This window comes from Cornus florida, unplaced genomic scaffold (genome assembly GCF_030987335.1).
Source record: "Cornus florida cultivar Cherokee Brave unplaced genomic scaffold, ASM3098733v1 CherokeeBrave_3.0.0_Hap2_Chr09, whole genome shotgun sequence".
In the NCBI taxonomy this organism is placed as follows: Eukaryota; Viridiplantae; Streptophyta; class Magnoliopsida; order Cornales; family Cornaceae; genus Cornus; species Cornus florida.
Genome location: NW_026775579.1, coordinates 49,893,613 through 49,912,808, shown reverse-complemented (window position 1 = coordinate 49,912,808; position 19,196 = coordinate 49,893,613). Strand labels below are relative to the sequence as shown.

The window sequence follows — 19,196 nt, the reverse complement described above, 5'->3', positions numbered from 1 at the left end:
TCCTGACCTCTCTTTGAGAAGTACGGGTTTGGTATCGCTAGACCACTAACCTGTTGGTGTGTCTTGCACTTTTAAGTACTACAACGTAGATTATCTGATTAAAATCGTACAATAAAAAGGTACTTGAGCACGCTATATTTTTTATTTTTGTTCTATTTTTGAGTTCCGGCAAAGGTTTAGGATTATTCTTCTATCGGAGAGTATATTAGCTTGTTTGGAGAACTCCGAAAGTTTATTTATATATTTGTCCTGACAACTAACTCCCACAATGCACTTGGGACACTCAAAACTCTCTACCTTTCACTTGGAATTCGGAAAGTCTGGGGGAAGCAATCATATGAATTTCATGTGAAGAAAAAATATGAAGGAAATAACTAAGACATTACACGGAAAGAGAGAGAAAAAGAGAGATCTGGTGCTTTTGAGCCTCATGTTCATATTCTTTGTTGTTGTTACTTGCAATGGATGGTGGAGTTCTGTCAACAGCTATGATGCAGTTACACCTTCCACAATGTTGACGTTGCTGCTCCATGCTTTCCAGAATGTTGACGTTGCTGCTCCATGCTTTCCATATCTCTCTCTCTCGATCCTGTCTTCCACGACTGATACTGTTTTTCACTTCTGTCATCTATTTGTAGTGCAAAGACATTTGCATCATTGTTGGAGTTCCGTAGCATCAGCCATGAAGTTAATACCATGATATTTCTTGGTATCAAAAGTGTTTTTCTTCTTGTCAAAAATTATATATGTCAAGAAAGAAAGAAGGTAGTTCGGCTCAGAATTCAGGTGGTAATACTTGAAGTTAGCAACTGCAGTGTTATGCAAAGCAACGCCAACAGAAGTTGGGTCTGCTTTAGACTGAGCAAGTCCTACAAAACATATTAGAACAAATCAACCACGCGAGACAACGTTGCAAGAAATTTCAGAGAAAATGTCATGTAAACTTTATATTAATCAATTGATCATTGTGTAATAATAAAGTGTAAAAAGCATTAAAAATAAAATATAAATAAAAAATTAAAAAAAAATTGATAAAACAAGCAGGAGATCAACAAATGTCTACATTATGTGCAGCAAAGTGAAAAGATTTCCATTTCATTTTCGTGCTTCCCAGATCCCATCAAACTAATGAAGCATGTATGTAGATGACGGGGTTGGGGAATTACTATTCAACAAATAAAAGCATACCTATTCATCATGTCACCGCCAATTTCATAAATCTAACCATCGAGAGTTTACCACAGCAATCAAAAAATCACATCTCAAAGGTAAACTGAAGCCGACATTAAACCTTGACTACTCCAGCATGACCTGCAAAAACATTGTTTCCAAATAAGAGCATAAGACTCCTGTATTAAATAGTTTTCCCTAATACACCATGCTTCTGCACTAAAGCATTATATTTGCATTAATACACCAAAACCTTAGAGACTGATTAAACATATCAAATCAGAACTCTAAGCACTTACATAACAAAACCCCGTACTCCACAGCCAGCATTCATCGAGAGACAATTCATAGGCACTTGCTATATGCACATCGCTCCAGGAAATCAACATCTTTTCACCGAAACAGATAAAGAGGTGTTTGGAAATCATAATGGAATCAATCAAATACGCATTATATGTGAGATCAAGATGAAAAATTAAACTAAAAAGAAAACACAAGAAGATCAGCAGAAATACAAACAACAACATCTAACACATCTTAGATAGAAATTTCTGAGAATGTAAGATATGTAACTGGATTTTAACCAGAGTTGAAAACTCACAGGGTTTTGTTATATAACATTCTCAATATGAAGATGGAGAATATCTCATTCCTCCAAACTATCAAATTTTCCCATGTTACAGTGAACTCATGGGTTCATTATTGGTTTCACCTTTATCATTTGCCTACACTTATTATACCATTTTCAATTCTCCTACGCAATGCATTATCCTGCAAATAGCTTCTGTGGAGTTCGGCGCATCATGCACAAATTTATATGTATACACTCTTGGAATTGATCTATCATCAACCAATTCAATAAGAAAATCCCTTGTACAATGTGCTTACTCTATTCATTCTATAGGATCATCACCACTGATTTAAATTTTATCTGTTTGGCTTTTCTTCAACCTATAAAATATGAAATCATATAAGCCAGATGTTGTTAATGGTTTGCACTTGCACTGACTTGAATTGCTATGTTTAAGCAATAAAAAGAAAAATAGTAAAAGAATTCGGAATTGAATCCACGGCTTTGGTTCTTACCGGCAGAGGTAGAGCTATAGACTTGTAGGCTTTTTTCATATAATATTCTTAAAATGATGATGGAGAATACCACATTCCTCCAAACTATCTAACTTCCCTATGTAACTAAGAAATCTTGCGGTTCATAATAGGTTTCACCTGCATCACTTGCCTATTACTATTTTTAATACCATCTTCAATTCTCCTATGCAGTTCATCATCTAGCAAATTGGCCTCTTATGCACAGTTCAGCTCATCACATAAAAACTTGTATGTATATTCTCTCGGAATTGATCCACCATCAACCAACTCAACAAGAAAATTCCTCGCCTCTGTGATCCTTCCTCCTTCACATAGGGTATGGATGACTGGGGTATAAGAACTTGTACTGGGTATCCCGTGTTGGGTTTGTGGCTCAAAATTTGTGCGCAAAAAATTAGTTTCCTTTTTCATTTTGGAAGCTGCGGGAAATAGTTTTTTAATTTATTTTGGAATCCAGAAGACTTAGGGAAAAAAGGCTAAAGATTTGGGAAAGAAGTTATACCTATTATTTTAGAGTTGAAGATGGATATAGTTACTCCTTGTAGGTAAGTTGATTATTGTTCAACAAGGAATTTGATTTGAGGAATACTTGTCTAATAAGGAATTGAGTTTTGAAGACTTTATAAATAGAGATGGGTATAAGGGGTTTAGAGAGAGAGAGAAGAGAGAAAATATGTAAGGGGTTTAAGAGTGAGTGTTGTGAGGAGAGGGTAGAGTATATGTAATTCCCTAGTGTATACATGTTGCCTCAAAAGAGATGATAAGTGAGTGAGTGGGGTTTTGACATGTGGTTGTATATTCTCTTCCTTGATTCATAATAGTGAAATCTCTCTCTCCCATGGATGTAACCCTAGAGTTGGGTGAACCATGTAAAATATTGTGTTGTGCGTGGATGTGTATGATTGTTATCTCTATATATGCTTGTGTTAATGTAATGTGATGATGCTTCCGCTGTGTGTGATGAAGGAGGAATTTAACTCTCAACAACAGCCAACCGTTGAGTGGGTTGGAGGGAGTTAATTATCCCTAACAACTGATATCAGAGCCGATGGTGGGTCAGAGCCTGTGATTGGTCCTGAAGATTAGTAGAAGAAGTTTGCTGCGAAGTTTGTCAGAGCAGAGGATGATAGTGAGGTGCTATGGAGATTCAGTCAAAGTTGATGATGACACGAAGGTACGAAGAAAGTGATGGTGTGAAGCCCATGAAGAACAAGTCTTGTGACAAGCCAGAGGATGCTCGTTTTCGAGATGGGGCAAAGGTGATAGAGGTAAAGCCCACGAGGAACAATTTTAAGGACAAGTCAAGAGTGGGTGCTAGTTCTCAAGATGGGGCAAGGGGTGTGAAGAATGAAGGGGTTTGCTCTAAGCCCGATAAAGAGCAAAGGGGAATATGATAAGTGAAGAGGAGAGGTTTGTTGCTTTGATCCAGAAAAGCAATTGATGAAGATGAGTTTGAAGATTGGTGGGTTGTTATGCGTGAGCAATTGAACACCAATGAGATAAATAGAGAAGATATATAAAAGAAGAATGATGAAATTTGAGAAAAAGGTGGGATTGTTAGAGTGTTTCTCAAGTTCATCATAGTGCTTTATTTGAGGTAGAGAAATCTTCAGTTGAGGTGGAGTTATGAAGAGATCCTTGTTCAAGGTGGAGCTACGGAGAAGCACGTAAAGATTGAATTTTGAGCCAAGGTGGAGATTGTTGGGTTTGCGGCTCAAAATTTGTGCGCAGAAAATTCGTTTTCCTTTTTCATTTTGGAAGCTGCGAGAAATAGTTTCCTAATTTGTTTTGGAATCCAGAAGACTTAGGGAAAAAGGCTAAAGATTTGGGAAAGAAGTTATACCTATTATTTTAGAGTTGAAGATGGATATGGTAACTCCTTGTAGGTAAGTTGATCCTTGTCCAACAAGAAATTGGATTTGAGGAATACTTGTCCAATAAGGAATTGAGTTTTGAAGACTCTATAAATAGACATGGGTATGAGGGGTTTAGAGAGAGAGAAGAGAGAAAATATGTAAGGAGTTTAAGGGTGAGTGTTGTGAGGGGAGAGTATATGTAATTCCCGAGTGTATACATGTTGCCTCAAAAGAGATGATGAGTGAGTGAGTGCGGTTTTGACTTGTGGTTGTATATTCTCTTCCTTGATTCATAATAGTGAAATCTCTCTCTCCCATGGACGTAACCCTAGAGTTGGGTGAACCATGTAAAATATTGTGTTATGCGTGGATGTGCATGATTGTTATCTCTATATATGCTTGTGTTAATGTGATGCGATGTGATGATGCTTCTGCTGTGTGTGATGAAGAAGGGATTTAACTCAACAACAGCTGACCGTTGAGTGGGTTGGAGGGAGTTAATTATCCCTAACATCCCGTGATTCATCTTTTGCATCCTCCGCAACATTTCAACAGCTGTATGAATCTCGTTAACAGCGCTGTAATATCTAATGAAAGAATTATAAGTAACTCGATTTGGGAGATAACCCTTTTTGGTCATGTCATCAAAAAGTTTCAAAGCCCTTCCAATTCTGTTAGTCTTACATCGACCATTAATCAAACAGTTGTAAGTTACACCATCAGGAACAAAACCCTTGAAGAGCATAATTCGAAACTAGTGGTTTGCTTCCCACAACCTCCTCCTAATGGCCTTCCTGCACCCAGTTTGCAGGCTACGCTTACAATAAGAACTAATCAATATTATAAGCATAAACATCTGGTTTGCATTGAAATTGCTTCATCTTGTAAAATGTAGCCAATGCTTCATTAACCAACCCCTCTTCTCTTAGAACGTTAATCAAACATGTAACGGTCGAGGTAACCACAATCCCTCCACTCTCTCTCTTTGCCATTTCGTTCAGAAATTCCCAAAGGGCTTTCAATCTATTCCCTTTGGCTAACACACAAGCCATCTCTCTGCAAGTCCTCTCATTATATGTGAACCCAAATTAGGTCTTGACCCAATAATAGAACTCCATTGCTTTGTCCAATCCTAACTCAACTTTCTTGGGGTATTTGTAAGTAGCAGGACCAAGAACAAGCACACCTTTGAGAGCTCTATTGGATTCTTCCCGCAAATTTCTCTGTTTGAGAGGTGCTCGGTGCCGAAAACCTTTTTGACGAGCAATAGATCTTGTGGATTGGAAGAAGAATCTGGGTATGGATCTTATAAACTCAGAAACAGCTTCAACAGTCCATGGTTGATGGGAAGTGATAGTGGTGGTTAAAGAAGCAAGTTGAGCATCAAAGGGTCTATTTTGGATCATAACGGCCACTACTTGGTTTACGAGGGAAGTGAGAGGTTTTGATGATATCATCGCTTGAGCTTGTGAAGTGAACCCCAGAGCCAATCAATGTTGCAAATGCTCAAGCGCAGAATCGATGAAAGGCATCAAATTGAACTCAATTTAACTATTTAGGTGAACTCTCCCTACTCTGATTTTAATAAATACACCATTTCAATACACCTACTAGGTTTGTCAACTGATTGGAATTTACTCTGAATCCAATCAAGTAACTTGATATAAATTGAATATTTTTTTTCCCTAGTTAATATAAATTGAATATTTAGTTTGATAATACATTAAATTAACAAATTCGAGATAAATTATGATCATATCGATTTCACAATAATACAACACAATTCGACCAAATATAAGATATAATATGCTCATGAATTATTTTTCATTCTATGGGTGTGAATTTGATGAATAATTAATCATTAAGCTTTATAATTTTTCTTTGCATACACAGTGGATACATTATAATCCCATAATTATACAAAGCTAACAATCACATTCATATACAATACAATATTTTATGTGCCCGATCCAAACTATTTTAATTTATAAATCAAGGAAGTGAATATACAACCATTCACACCATGCCCTACTTACTCATTGATTATACTTCAAGGCTACTACTCTTACACAAATAAATTACATATACTCTCTCCTCTCCTCATAACGTTCACCCTTTCACACCCAACATCTTTTCTTCTCTTTCTACCTTCTCTACTCAACTCCACCTTTATTTATAAAGTTCTCAATATATTCCTTGAACAATAGTTCTCACAACTAGCGTGCTAAGGAGTTACCAAAAAATTTCCAACTATAAAATAGTAGTATCCCAATAAGAAATAATTCCCTCCACAAGTTTAGACCTTTTGGAAAGTCCCAAATGGAAAAGGAATCGATTCCCGCACATATCAAATAAGTGATGTTTGGCTAACAAAAAATGGTCATTTCCAGGCGAATGGAAAAGGTTGCGGACGTGCCAGGAATTGCTGTCGTTCCAAAAGGGAGCTCCAAACAATATTCCAGTTGAAAATTGTTGGGATCAGACGAATACAAGAAGGACTGGAATGACCACCTTCAAAAAAAAATTTTTGCCTTGAAAAAAGACTTTGGGAGACTTCTGTAACTAACGGAAAAAGAACTAATTTGAAAGTGCAGTTCAAACGACCTAAATTCAGGAGTCCAAATCGTTATCTGGTCCGGGATTACGGGATATGCTTGGTTGGAGTATTTTAAAACTAATATCGTATTTATAAACAAGAAAAATGAATTAAGTTTAAAAGATGCAAACATAATATTTATAATTTTATTTCGCCATGTGAGTGTAATTTACCCTCGAATATTCTCATTTTTTCCCAACCGTTGAGACTGCAATGCTGTTTCGGTGTCCTAAAGAGCACTTGGCATAACCCTCCTTTCCGATAGGCAAAAAGAAGAACCATCCATGGCATCTAAGGCTAAACCCACTCTCAGTCTCAATCTCAACCTCAACCTCAACCTCAATGTGAGCCCTTCACTTACTACTTCTCTTATCGGTAGCAAAAACATTCTTACCAGAAGAAGACGACCCATCAAATCCCTTTTGGCATCATACCCTCATCGACTCTCTCGTTTCCTGAGTTCTGATTCTTCAACCCAATTGAACCTTGTTCGCAATCGTGAGCTTAGCACCCTGAAACGACGCCGTTTCAACCCACACGTGCTCTCTTCGTTGGCAGAGCTCCCTCTTCTTCCGTTCCCTATAGACCAGGTGAGCTCTTCTTCTTCTATAAGCAATAATTGTATCTCAAATTCACACTGTGATGTTCTTACACATCTTTTGTTCCTAAGGGCACGTTTGAATGTTCTCTTGAATTAGAATAGGCTATTCACTTTTTACTAGTGTGTGTAAGAATATTGAATGGAATTGTTCGGGAAATAACAACAATCTTAAAGGTAATGTTTGAAATTTCTGAGTATAATATTTTAAAGAAAGCCTATGTATGACTATATGAGAGAATATATTGAAATGTTCAATTTTGGACGGTTTAATTAAAAAAATGATGAACCTTTACATCAACTGCTATATAAGTAGGAAATAGGTCCATTTAGATTAAAGGGTTATCTAAGCAGGCTTTAAGTGGTTGTCTAAGCAGGCTTAAGTTTACGAAATCCTTCATTTTGTTTTTCGACTACCCAACATTCCGTTGCCACATAGAATAGTCGTATTTGCTTTATATATATATATATATATATATATATATATTCAAATTCAGACTATTGCAACGTGTTGATAAATGATCACATTTCAACTCAACCTATATAACAAAATCAATAATTTTTTAGCCATCTTATTTGTCTCGTTCAAGATTTCATGCACTTCTTTTGCTACAATTTCACTTTTAAGTCTGTCTAATACAGTAACAGTAAATTGTTTTATACATTAGCAGTGAAACCTTTAGATGCATGTCTCAATTTACTGTCTAATACAGTAACAGTAAATTGTTTTAATACAGTAACGGTAAATTGTTTTGTCATGCATGTCTCAATTCATTTCAAAATGAGACAGGTGCTTTTGGAGTGTTTGATGGCGATCTATAGTAATAAATAAAGTTTGTAAGATGGCTAGTACAGGCACACTTTTATGGGTTTATTTATGGGCCAGACAGTTCGATCTGGCACTGCGAGGATTTCTAAGGGAAATTCTTCTAGGCTCACCACGAAGGCTGCCTCAAGGCAAGGCGGTTGAAAAATGTTTAAAGTATCAAAGGTTAATGAGGAATGAATATGTGATTATATGTACATCTCAAAATCCAATGTGTAGTCAGAGTTTTGTGTACTCCTTCATGCTGCAGATAATGAGGCCCACATCTCATGTTGTTGAAATAACTTGTGACGATATCTTTGAATGATCTTCATGGGACTAAATATCTGATAAAATAACAGTCATAAAATTTACCATGCTAGCGTGCTACTAAAATTTCACAAAAAAAATTGTTAATACATGTTAAAATATTTGTTATATATATCTCTGGATGACTTTTTTTTTTTTTTTTAAACCATTATTTGCTTTTTATAATAAAAATAAAAAATTTGAAAGGAATTTTCAGATGGGAAGGGTTTATCCCTCACGTTATGCTCTGGTTAAAAGAACATGGAACACTACCAAGAGAAGAAAATAGCTGAAAATCATGGTTTGAGGATGTGTATGAAAGCATGATGTCCTTATATATATCAGAACATGCTGTCTCATAGGATTGAATATTCAAAGGATTCATATAGCAAACCTCATACTTGAGGGCAATAAAAAGCCAAAAAGATTGTGGGTGGAGCTTGTGTGGAAAGGTATGGTTGACTCATATAGAATGTATGGTTCTATGTAGGGTGGAACGGTGAAAAAGATTGGTTTAGGTAACCACTAAGAAATGCATGACTCATTTTTCTGCATTTTCTGTTTGTAGTGTCAATATATTGTATAGCTCTGACAGAACTTATATTTTGAGAAAAAAAACTGAGAAATAAGAACTTCCTCTGTTTAGGGGGGAAGACACTGAGCATTATGAATCCAAAGTTTATTTCATGTGCTGAATATTATCTTTTACTAAATAAATGAATAAAAACCATCGACTAGTTATTTGAGCAGGTAGTTTAACTGTTTTTTTTTAATTTTTTAATTTATTTTAAAGAAACATTGATTTAAAACCTTTTCAGGAACAAAGTTACACACACACACACACACACACACACACATATATATATTCCTTTTAATGAAATTACTATTTACACTTCATCAAAAGGAAATGATGTATACCACTGTTTCCTCACTCCCATGTTATGGACAACGCTTTTGTTTTGACATTTTTTTTGGTAATACAGATACTTGTTCCATCTGAGTGCAGGACACTTCATTTATTCGAAGCAAGATATCTAGCATTGCTGGAGGAGGTACTAGATATTATCCTGCATCCTTTATGTATTCTTGAAGGGTCATGCATATGTTAATGAAGGTATTCTATTTTTGGGATTATAGTATGAATGTGATTCCACGTGTTTACGTAAATTTTATACATGGATTGAGAAGATCAATTGTCAATTTCTTATGCAAAAATTTCTTACATTTCGTGTGGTTCAAATTGTGCATGTTTTTAGTGAACGCTTTAAAGGCTAGGAAGGAAATGAGCAATATTTCACCTACAAAAAAAGAAGAAAAAGTTGATCAGAACCTGATAGTTTGATTAAGTTTGTTAAATATATTTGTTTGATGGATACATCGGAAAGGAACCAATTTTGCTAATATGTTTAGTTTTGGCACGGTTTATGTCTCAAATTGGAAAAGTTGTGGATAGTTTGTCAAACAAGTGATGTTTGGTTTATCGAACATTTTGTATTGAGTTTTCTATTAGTTTGGGTTAGTGGGCGAAATTTTAAGTCTTTGGGGGATTTTGTGGATTTTGCAGATAGCTTGAGAGTATAACTGGCCTCTTTTGGTCTTTTGTGTAGTTGTTCTTTGGGCGCGCTCCCCCCTTGAGCACTTTTAATGAAATGTTACTTATAATATGTCTCTGTATTCTATTGTTGCAGTCTTTATTTAGAAAGAAGAAGCTTTTTGTGTATTTTGTGTTGGATCCTATTGCTACTACTGATGCATCAGCAGAAGCATCGTTTGCTGCTAGATATGGTTGTTTGGTTGTCATAGAAAAAGTAAGCTGTTTGTGTTTCTGCGAATATTAATATCATAAACACTGAAAATATTTAATGGCCTCAATCATCCTTCACCGCAATGCAGGTTGAGCGATTAGATGTCGGAGCCTTAGTCTCTATCAGAGGTGTAGGTCGTGTCACACTTGTAAAATTTGTGCAGGTACATACTTTGGTTTTCTGCTTTCACTATAATATACTTATATTTTATTTAATAAAAACCTCAGTTGGTAACATGCCTTATCACGTAATGCATCTGAATCTATGATTTTAAGTTGGAAGCTTGTAGACTTGTGTTTTGGTTTCTACAATGAGAAAGGCACATCAGTGAATTGTAACTACTGAATTTTCTATTAGCGAGTTACAGAAGTATATACAACAAGTCATATTTTGCAAAAATTTCTTGATTGTAAAATGGATGTAATATTTGATTAATTTCAGAACTGGTAGAATGTATATATGTAATTTGTATTTCTTCCAAGGTCAAATACTCTCTTCACTGTAGTCCCAATTGATTTTTATATATATATATATATAGAGAGAGAGAGAGAGAGAGAAGAAAAATGGTGAATATTCTCTCCCACAAAATTTCTCAATTCAGTGTTGTCATCTTATTGTATTCTTCATGCCTTAATTTCAACATGTCAGAGCGGGTTTGCTGTATGGTTATCGCTGGTGATTTCATCGTTGTCGTTGTCATTCGTAATTGTCATGTAGTGGTCACTGTAGAGCATCACTTTAGATCACCATTGTTGCCATTGCCGTCATGAAGTAGCCATAGGTTAGTTGTGGTTGTCGTCGTCGTTGGGAAGAGTTGCAGCGACGAGGGTAATCATAAGATAACAGAGCAGAGGAAGGAAAAGAGGGGCTCCGATCGACCAACCTCTACTGTCCCGATCTGAAAAGTGTAGTAAAACCAGGCTCGACCAGACCAGTTCAACCCGACCTGATCCCAACTGAAGCAACCCAGCCATTTTTTTGTCATCTTTTCTGGCCAATCTGACCAGTTCAGTTTTCCGACCAGTTCAGATTTTGGTTAGTTCCAACTCATTAAGGCCAGTTCATTTTTTATTTTATTTTTCCTTATCATTTTCACCCTTTTCCGGCCATTTTTTTCCACGCATTCCAGCCAGCCCTATTCTTTGGTTTTATTGATTTCTTCATCCAATTCAAGATTTGTTCCTTTTCTCTTCCTCTAGTATGGCATCTACTGACGTGGACAAGTATGTGACACTTCATACTCAGATAAGGGGAGGATGCGATCAGGGTAGAGAACCACAGAGAGGTACTTACTGTGGTTGTACTAATCATATTGTCAATCATTGTTGGGATCTTCGTGACAAACACTTTCCTTATGCAAATAAAGTTTCCTATTAGGAGGATATTCCCATTTTACATGCCCAATCCATTGAATCTGATATGATCACTATCCCATGCGCTGACTATCCTCAGCTTTTGTCTCCGCAACAGGTGTCATCATCATCTTTCATGGCTATCTGTGCTCAATCTGGTATTCATCCGCATGTTTACTGTTTTCCACTCACAGTCCTTAGATTATTGATTCGAGAGCATCAAACTATATTACTGGTTGCTCTCATAATTTATTTGTTCATTCTATCACTCCTTCTCAGAGTGTCACTCTTGCTAATGGTTCCAGTTTTGCAGCGTCAAGCCTCAAGTCTTAGTCGTATGTTGTCTTTGTCATGTGAAGCTTGTCAACTTATTAAGTATCATCGTGTGACTTTCAAATCTAAGATTGATAATCAAGTGTCCACTCTTTTCCAGTTGATTCATTGAGATGTCTGGGTTCAATAAATTATTTCTATTAATGGATTTCATAATTTTGTGACTTTCGTGCATGATCATTCTCGTATAACTTGGTTTTTCATAATGAAAGATCAATCTGAGTTTTTTCAATCCTTCAAATATTTCGCAAGAAATGAAAACCCAATTTGGATGTTTAATTCGTGTCTTACATTTTGATAAGTTTCATTCCATATGTATCTTCGTGATAAAGGCATTATTCATCAAACATCACGTGTTTTCACCCCACAACAAAATGGTGCGACTGAACGTAAGAATCATCACCTATTGGAAGTGACCTGTACTCTCTTATTTCATATGCATCCCATGTAGATAATGTTTGCTTTCCATGCTCATGGTTTTCAAAACACGTCTATATGGTTAAGGGGTGTCCACACATATAAATGCCAGTAACTTCTCCCCCCAGGTGATGTTGGACGTCACAATCACCCTCTCCTAGGACCCGGCGTTTTTGCTGGCCTTAACCGTATGAGCTTGTCCATGCCAGGAACTTCTACTCCCCACTCGATGTAGGACATCATAAACAATTTGCCATCTTTTGTGTTGAATGGGAAATTTCTTCACTCTATTTTGTTTCCTGATTCTCCTTCGTTTCCTCTTCCTCCTAAAGTCTTCGGGTGTGTATGTTATGTTCACAATCTTGGACTAGTTTAGATAAACTTGACCCTTGTGCCACTAAGTGTGCATTTCTTGGTTATTCTCCTTTCCTATAAGGGTTACCAGGTAGTCCTACCCTTTAGCAATACTTTGCTAGAGTTGAAGTCTCTTTTTGTGAGTCTGTTATGCAATTTTCGGATAAAAGTCCTCTTCTTGATATTACTCCTGAGATGTGTTTATTCCGTATTTTTCAGATAAAGTCCTCTTCTTGATATTACTCCCGAGATGTCCTCACACTCTTTTCTGCTTCCTCTCGCATTGTTATTGTTACCCAGTCATTCTAGTCCACCGCAACCCATTGCTCCATTACAGGTTTATACTTGGAGATCAAAGCCGTCTGCTGCTATGCCCCATCAGCTTCTTTAGTCTTTGAATCCAACACCATTTACTGCATCCGACTCTTTTTCTATTGCCCTTCGTAAAGGTACTGGGCCTTGTGTCACTAATCATCCCATTGCTAATTACATTTCTTATCAATCTTTATTACTATGTTTCTCATGTTTCTGTTCCAAGTTGTGTACTACTCTTGTTCTTACAAGTGTGCAAGATGATCTGTCTGATCCGGGCTCGCAGAAAGCAATGCAGGATGAAATGGATTCCTTACATTGTAATGGAACGTGGGATCTTGTTCCACTGCCTCTTGGTACCAGACCTATCGGTTGTAAGTGGGTATATACTGTGAAATATCTCCCTGATGGTCCCATTGAGCGTTTAAAAACACACCTTGTTGCTAAAGGCTATACATAGACCTATGGTGTTGATTAGTCCTTCCAAGATTTCTTTTGTTTGTATTTTAATTTCTATTTCTGACTGGCCCTTGTTTTAGTTAGATGTTAAAAATGCTTTCTTACATGGTGACTTATTGAAGAAGTTTATATGGAGGAACGACCTGGGTTTGTTGCATACTGGGAGTATCGACACACTGGCTGTCGTGTAAAGAAAGCTCAATATTGAGCGTTTAAAAACACACCTTGTTGCTAAAGGCTATACATAGACCTATGGTGTTGATTAGTCCTTCCAAGATTTCTTTTGTTTGTATTTTAATTTCTATTTCTGACTGGCCCTTGTTTTAGTTAGATGTTAAAAATGCTTTCTTACATGGTGACTTATTGAAGAAGTTTATATGGAGGAACGACCTGGGTTTGTTGCATACTGGGAGTATCGACACACTGGCTGTCGTGTAAAGAAAGCTCAATATTGTTTGAAACAGTCACTAAGAGCTTGGTTTGGAAATTTTTCTAAGCCAATATAGAATTGGTTCTTCACAGATGTCAAATAGACCATTCAGTACTTCGTCAGCATACTGAAGCAGGTTACATTTTCTTGTAGTATATGTGGATGATATCGTTATCACTGGGGATAACTCTTTGGCCATTGCTAAGTTGAAAGTGTTACCACAACATTGATTTCGGACTAAATACTTGGGTAAACTCGGATACTTTTTAGGCATTAAAATCTCTATCTAAACAAGGCATAAATTTGTCCTAAAGAAAGTATGTGCCAGACTTACTAGAGGAAACAAGTCTGTTATGTGGTCGTCTAGTATCATATGGATCCGAACGCTTAAACTCTTGGCTATTGAGGGAGATTTATTTGATGACCTTGGCAGATACCATTGTCCGGTTGGAAAACTAACTTATCTCACCATTACTTGGCCTGATATCTCATATGTGGTTAATGTAGTGAGTCAGTTCATGGGAGCTCCTAGGGTCCCACATTGGAATGTTGCAAGCTCTGGGCCTCTGGTTGTTGTGTAGACCAAATGAGCGGCACCTTAAGGTGGAAGGTTTGTCATATTATATATATATATGCTTAAGGTGGAAGTATTTGAAACTCTTGTCATGCATTTCTTTACCAATATGGTATTATATTTTACATGGAGAAATTATGTTATTATCAAGCCTTATCAGACATGTGACTCGGAGTATCAAGGAAGTATCAGATCTGGGTACATTCCACATGACTTTGGGGGATGGGGGGATGAAGGGAATGCAGGGCTTGATGAGCTTAATTCATTGACTCACTTAACCACTTTACAAATTCACATGGGAGATGGCATGCAAATCCTTTTAGAGGACCCTCGATCTACCTGGATGATGCCTCTGTAGGGGGGCGTAGGGAGGCTCTCAAAGCGTGTTTGGTTGGCAAATTTGATAAAGATGTTGGTAGTAGAGATCAGATTTCTGATTGGGCTGGTTGTGCATTGAATATCTCTTGTGGGGTTGGGGTCTCACCACTACCAGACTCACTTCTCCTCTTCTGCCTACCTTCAAAGTCGGAGGCTAGGCGAGTTCTAAGGGAAGGTCATTGGAACTGGGGAGATGCAACTCTTCGGATGGATGTTTGGTGTTTTAGGACGGGCTGTGCTGAGGTGTTGAGAGAAAAATGTCTGAAAAAAGTGTTGATGTATGGTCTTCCTCTCCATCTTTGGTGCCATGCTCTATTTGTGTCCATTGGGGACCTTTGCGGTGGTTTTGTGTGGGTGGATGCGGATGAGTCGTCTGATGTTGAGTTTGTTCGTATTCTAGTATGAGTTGGTTGTGAGTGCCCATCGGCGGTGTTCATCCACGATGAGAGACTATGTTACAAGGTGGCTGTTTGGGAAGAAAAGACACCTGAATTGGTGTCGACGACGGAGAGCTTGGAGGGCGGAGATGGTTCACAATTGATGAAGGAGGAAGATTGGTGGAAGATGAAGGCAAAAGGTCTGAAGAGAGCTGTTGAGGTTCAAAGATGGGGGGTTGGCTGGAAAGTTCTCTTAACGGAGTGGGTTGCACGCGCCGGGTGCGCGTAATCAGGGGAAGAAGGTTGGAGGTCACGTATTTGCAACAATGTTACCATGCATGTTATGACAAATGCAATGAACCCAAGTTGAATCAAGAATCACGACAAAAAAGTAAACACACCACACAAAGAAAACAAAGATTTGTACGTGGTTCGGCAATAACCTACGTCCACGGTCAGGATCCGGCAAAAGTTTTCACTATGTGTAAAATCGGAGATTACAAGATTTTAGCCCCACTTTGTTTCTGTATGAATACTAGAGTCTCTCTCCCTCAATCTCTTAAGTCTCAATCCACAACATATGTACCTATTTATAGAGTTACAAACATAATTCCTTGGTGGACAAGGATTACAATTCCTTAGAGGCCAACACTTGCCAAATAAGAAATTACCTAATAGAATACAACTCTAAAATAGAATCCTAATTAGAATAGGAATTTGAGACACAATTTCCAACAATCTCCACCTTGGCTTAAATTCCATCTAGCTACTCCTTTCGCCGCCTCCACATGCCCCCAAGGGCCTCAACAACTGCATGTACCAATCAAGTCCAGACAATGTCTGAACTTGAGTGTAGGAACAACCTTAGTCATCATATCTGCCGGATTCTCTGTTGTCCCAATCTTCCTCGCTGCAATAGCACAATGTGCAACCATATCTTTGATGAAGTGAAACCTGACATCAATGTGCTTGGTCCTCTCATGGAACATCTGATTTTTAATCAAATGTATGGCACTCTGGCTGTCGCAAAACATAGTCAAATCATCCTGCTGTAAGCCTAAATCACCAACCAAGCCTCTCAACTATATAGCTTCCTTCACTGCCTCTGTAGCTGTCATGTACTCAGCCTTAGTAGTAGACATTGACAATGCAACTACGGGCTGCAAAGTCGCCTTTCGACTGATCACACTCCCACAAAGAGTGAAGACATACCCTATCAAGGACCTCCTCTTATCAAGATCTCCAGCATAATCCGAATCAATATATCCAGCAACACTCCAACATGTGTCACTGCCTCTGTCATAGACTAACCCAACATCTGCAGTGCCTTGCAAATATCGTAATATCCACTTCATAGCCTGCCAATGGGCCTTCCTAGGTCTATCCATGTATCTGCTCACTACACTAATTGCACATGAAATGTCTGGCCTAGTGCACACCATAGCATACATAAGGCTGCCAACTGCACTAGCATAAGGAACACGAGATATGTGCTCCACCTCCTTCTCGGTCTGTGGTGATAATCGTGCTAAACGTCTAAAACGGGCAGCCAATGGAGTATTCACAGGTTTTGATGTCTGCATACCGAAGCGTTCCAACACCTTCTCAATGTATTTCTTCTGTGACAAATAGAATCTGCCCGCTCCTCTATCCCTGTGAATTTCTATTCCCAATATCTTCTTTGCAGCACCAAGATCCTTCATCTCAAATTCACCACTAAGCTGAGCCTTCAACAAGTTGATTTCAGGACACGTTCTTGCAAGCTATCAACATGTCATCAACATACAGCAACAAGTACAAATACGAACTATCTGATAGCTTCTTGTGATACACACTACTGTCAAACTTACTCCTACAGTAGCCATTGCCAACCATAAAGGTGTCAAATTGCTTGTACCACTGTCTAGGAGATGGTTCAGCCCATACAAGGACTTCTTAAGTAGGTAAACATGATCTTCCTTTCCCAGAATCTCAAACCCCTCAGGCTGATGCATATAAATTTGCTCTCCCAACTCACCATGCAAGAAAGCAGTCTTGACATCAAGCTGCTCAAGCTCCAAGTCATACAGATCAACAATAGCAGCACCCGGATTGAGTTATGTTTCACCACGGGAGAAAACACTTCATTGAAGTCCACCCCTTCCTTCTATGTATAGCCCTTCGCTACCAAGCGTGCCTTGTACCTCGCATCTTTCACCCTTGGAATTCCTTCTTCTTGAAGACCCATTTACAGCCCACAATCTTCTGGCCCTTAGCTTCTTAACTAGCTCCCAAGTCTGGTTCTTATGAAGAGGCTCAATCTCCTCACTCATGGCGACAGACCACTGTGCTGACTCTCCACCTATGATGGCCTCATGATAAGTACATGTCTTATTAATATCCTCTGCCACACTAAGTGCATAAGCAACTGAATCAGCATGTGAAAACCCATACTTCTCAGGTGGCCTAATATCCCTCCTAGACCTGTCTCTAGCCACGCTGTACTGCTGGAATTATGCATCTCCCTCAGCCCGAAATTGCACCTGCATGTGAGTCGACCGAACAGGACTATCCTCTAATTGAACCTTTACATGCTCCACCTGCTCACTGACACCCCAGCTTTCCCTGAATCAACTACCTCCTTCTACGGAGTAAGCATCGTAGACTCATGAAAGGTCACATCCCTGCTAACATGTATCTTCTTTTACGAAGCCTCTGGGCACTATAATCTGTATCCCTCGACCCTAGGCTAATAACCAAGAAATATGCATTTCTTAGCCATCGGTTCAAGCTTCCCCTCATTCACATGAGCATACGTTGGACACCCAAATATTCTCAGATTATTGTAACTAGTAGGAGAACCAGACCATACCTCCTCTGGAGTCTTACAGTCGATAGCAGTCGATGGAGACCGGTTCACCAAGTAACTAGCTGTAGAAACAGCTTCAGCCTAAAACGCTTTGTCTAACACTGCATTAGACAACATACACCGTGCCCTCTCCAATAGCGTTTTGTTCATCCGTTCTGCAACTCTATTCTGCTACAAAGTCTTCCTCACTGTGTGATGTCTCACAATCTCACGAGTCTTGCAGAACTCATGAAATTCTCCATCACAGAATTCCAAGCCATTGTCTGTCCTCAAGCGCTTGACTTGTTTTCCTGTCTGCTTCTCAATTAAGGTCTTCCACTGCTTAAATGTAACAAAAGCCTCATTCTTGTGCTTCAGAATATAAACCCAAACTTTCCGAGAAAAGTCATCAATCAGCGTTATCATATATCTACCACCACCATGTGAAGTAACCTGAGAGGGACCCCAAAGATCAGGATGAATATAATCCACCGTACCTTTGGTCCTGTGAATTCCTGTACTGAAATTCACTATGCACTGCTTCCCGAAAACGCAATGCTCACAGAAATCCAGCTTCCCAGTTTTTTAACCACCAAGCAAACCCTGCTTACCCAGAACATCCATCCCCTTCTCACTCATATGCCCAAGCCGCATATGCCACAATCTGGTAGTATCTGAATCTGGCTTTGAGGACGATACAACAACTGAACCCGTAATTGTGCTACCCTGCAGAGCATATAAACCAAGCTTCTTCAGTCCCTTCATCACCACATGAGCACCCTTGAAAACCCGAATGATTCCACCTCCAGCCTTATAAGTGCACCCGATGGAATCCAGCGTACCCAGGAAAATCAAATTCTTTCTCAATTCTGGTACATGCCTGACATTAGTCAGTGTCCTCACTATGCTGTCATATATCTTGATTCGAACTGTACTGATACCTACAACCTTACATGTCACATCATTCCCTATCAGAATTTCTCCTCCATCAATAGATCGATAGGAGATAAACCAGTCCCTGCTTGGACAAGCATGAAACGAGTAACCCAAATCAAGAATCCACTCATCGTAAGAGCTGCCGACTGAAATTGTGAGAACATTACTACCATCTGAATTATTACCCTCTGCAACAGCCAC

General features: G+C 38.5%; 1 protein-coding gene and 1 pseudogene across 7 annotated transcripts in view; one reads left to right on the top strand and one right to left on the bottom strand.

The window, feature by feature from the left end:
• Nucleotides 1–2,361: 2,361 nt before the first annotated feature.
• Nucleotides 2,362–5,590, bottom strand: LOC132272592 (pentatricopeptide repeat-containing protein At1g77405-like; annotated as a pseudogene).
• Nucleotides 5,591–6,897: 1,307 nt separating this feature from the next.
• The window catches only part of LOC132273878 (uncharacterized), a 39,855-nt gene continuing 27,556 nt past the window's right edge, over nucleotides 6,898–19,196 (top strand). For 2 of the 7 annotated variants that reach the window (XR_009470290.1, XM_059774983.1), the window contains exons 1-4: nucleotides 6,898–7,319; nucleotides 9,425–9,493; nucleotides 10,130–10,249; nucleotides 10,335–10,409. Coding sequence is in view for 6 of the 7 variants with exons in the window: in XM_059774983.1 (XP_059630966.1) it covers nucleotides 7,014–7,319; nucleotides 9,425–9,493; nucleotides 10,130–10,249; nucleotides 10,335–10,409 (570 nt within the window). In the remaining variant the exon portion in view is untranslated. Of the gene's footprint in view, nucleotides 7,320–9,421; nucleotides 9,556–10,129; nucleotides 10,250–10,334; nucleotides 10,410–19,196 lie in introns of those variants that run through there. The other 5 variants (XM_059774981.1, XM_059774986.1, XM_059774982.1 and 2 more) reach the window with 5 other exon arrangements.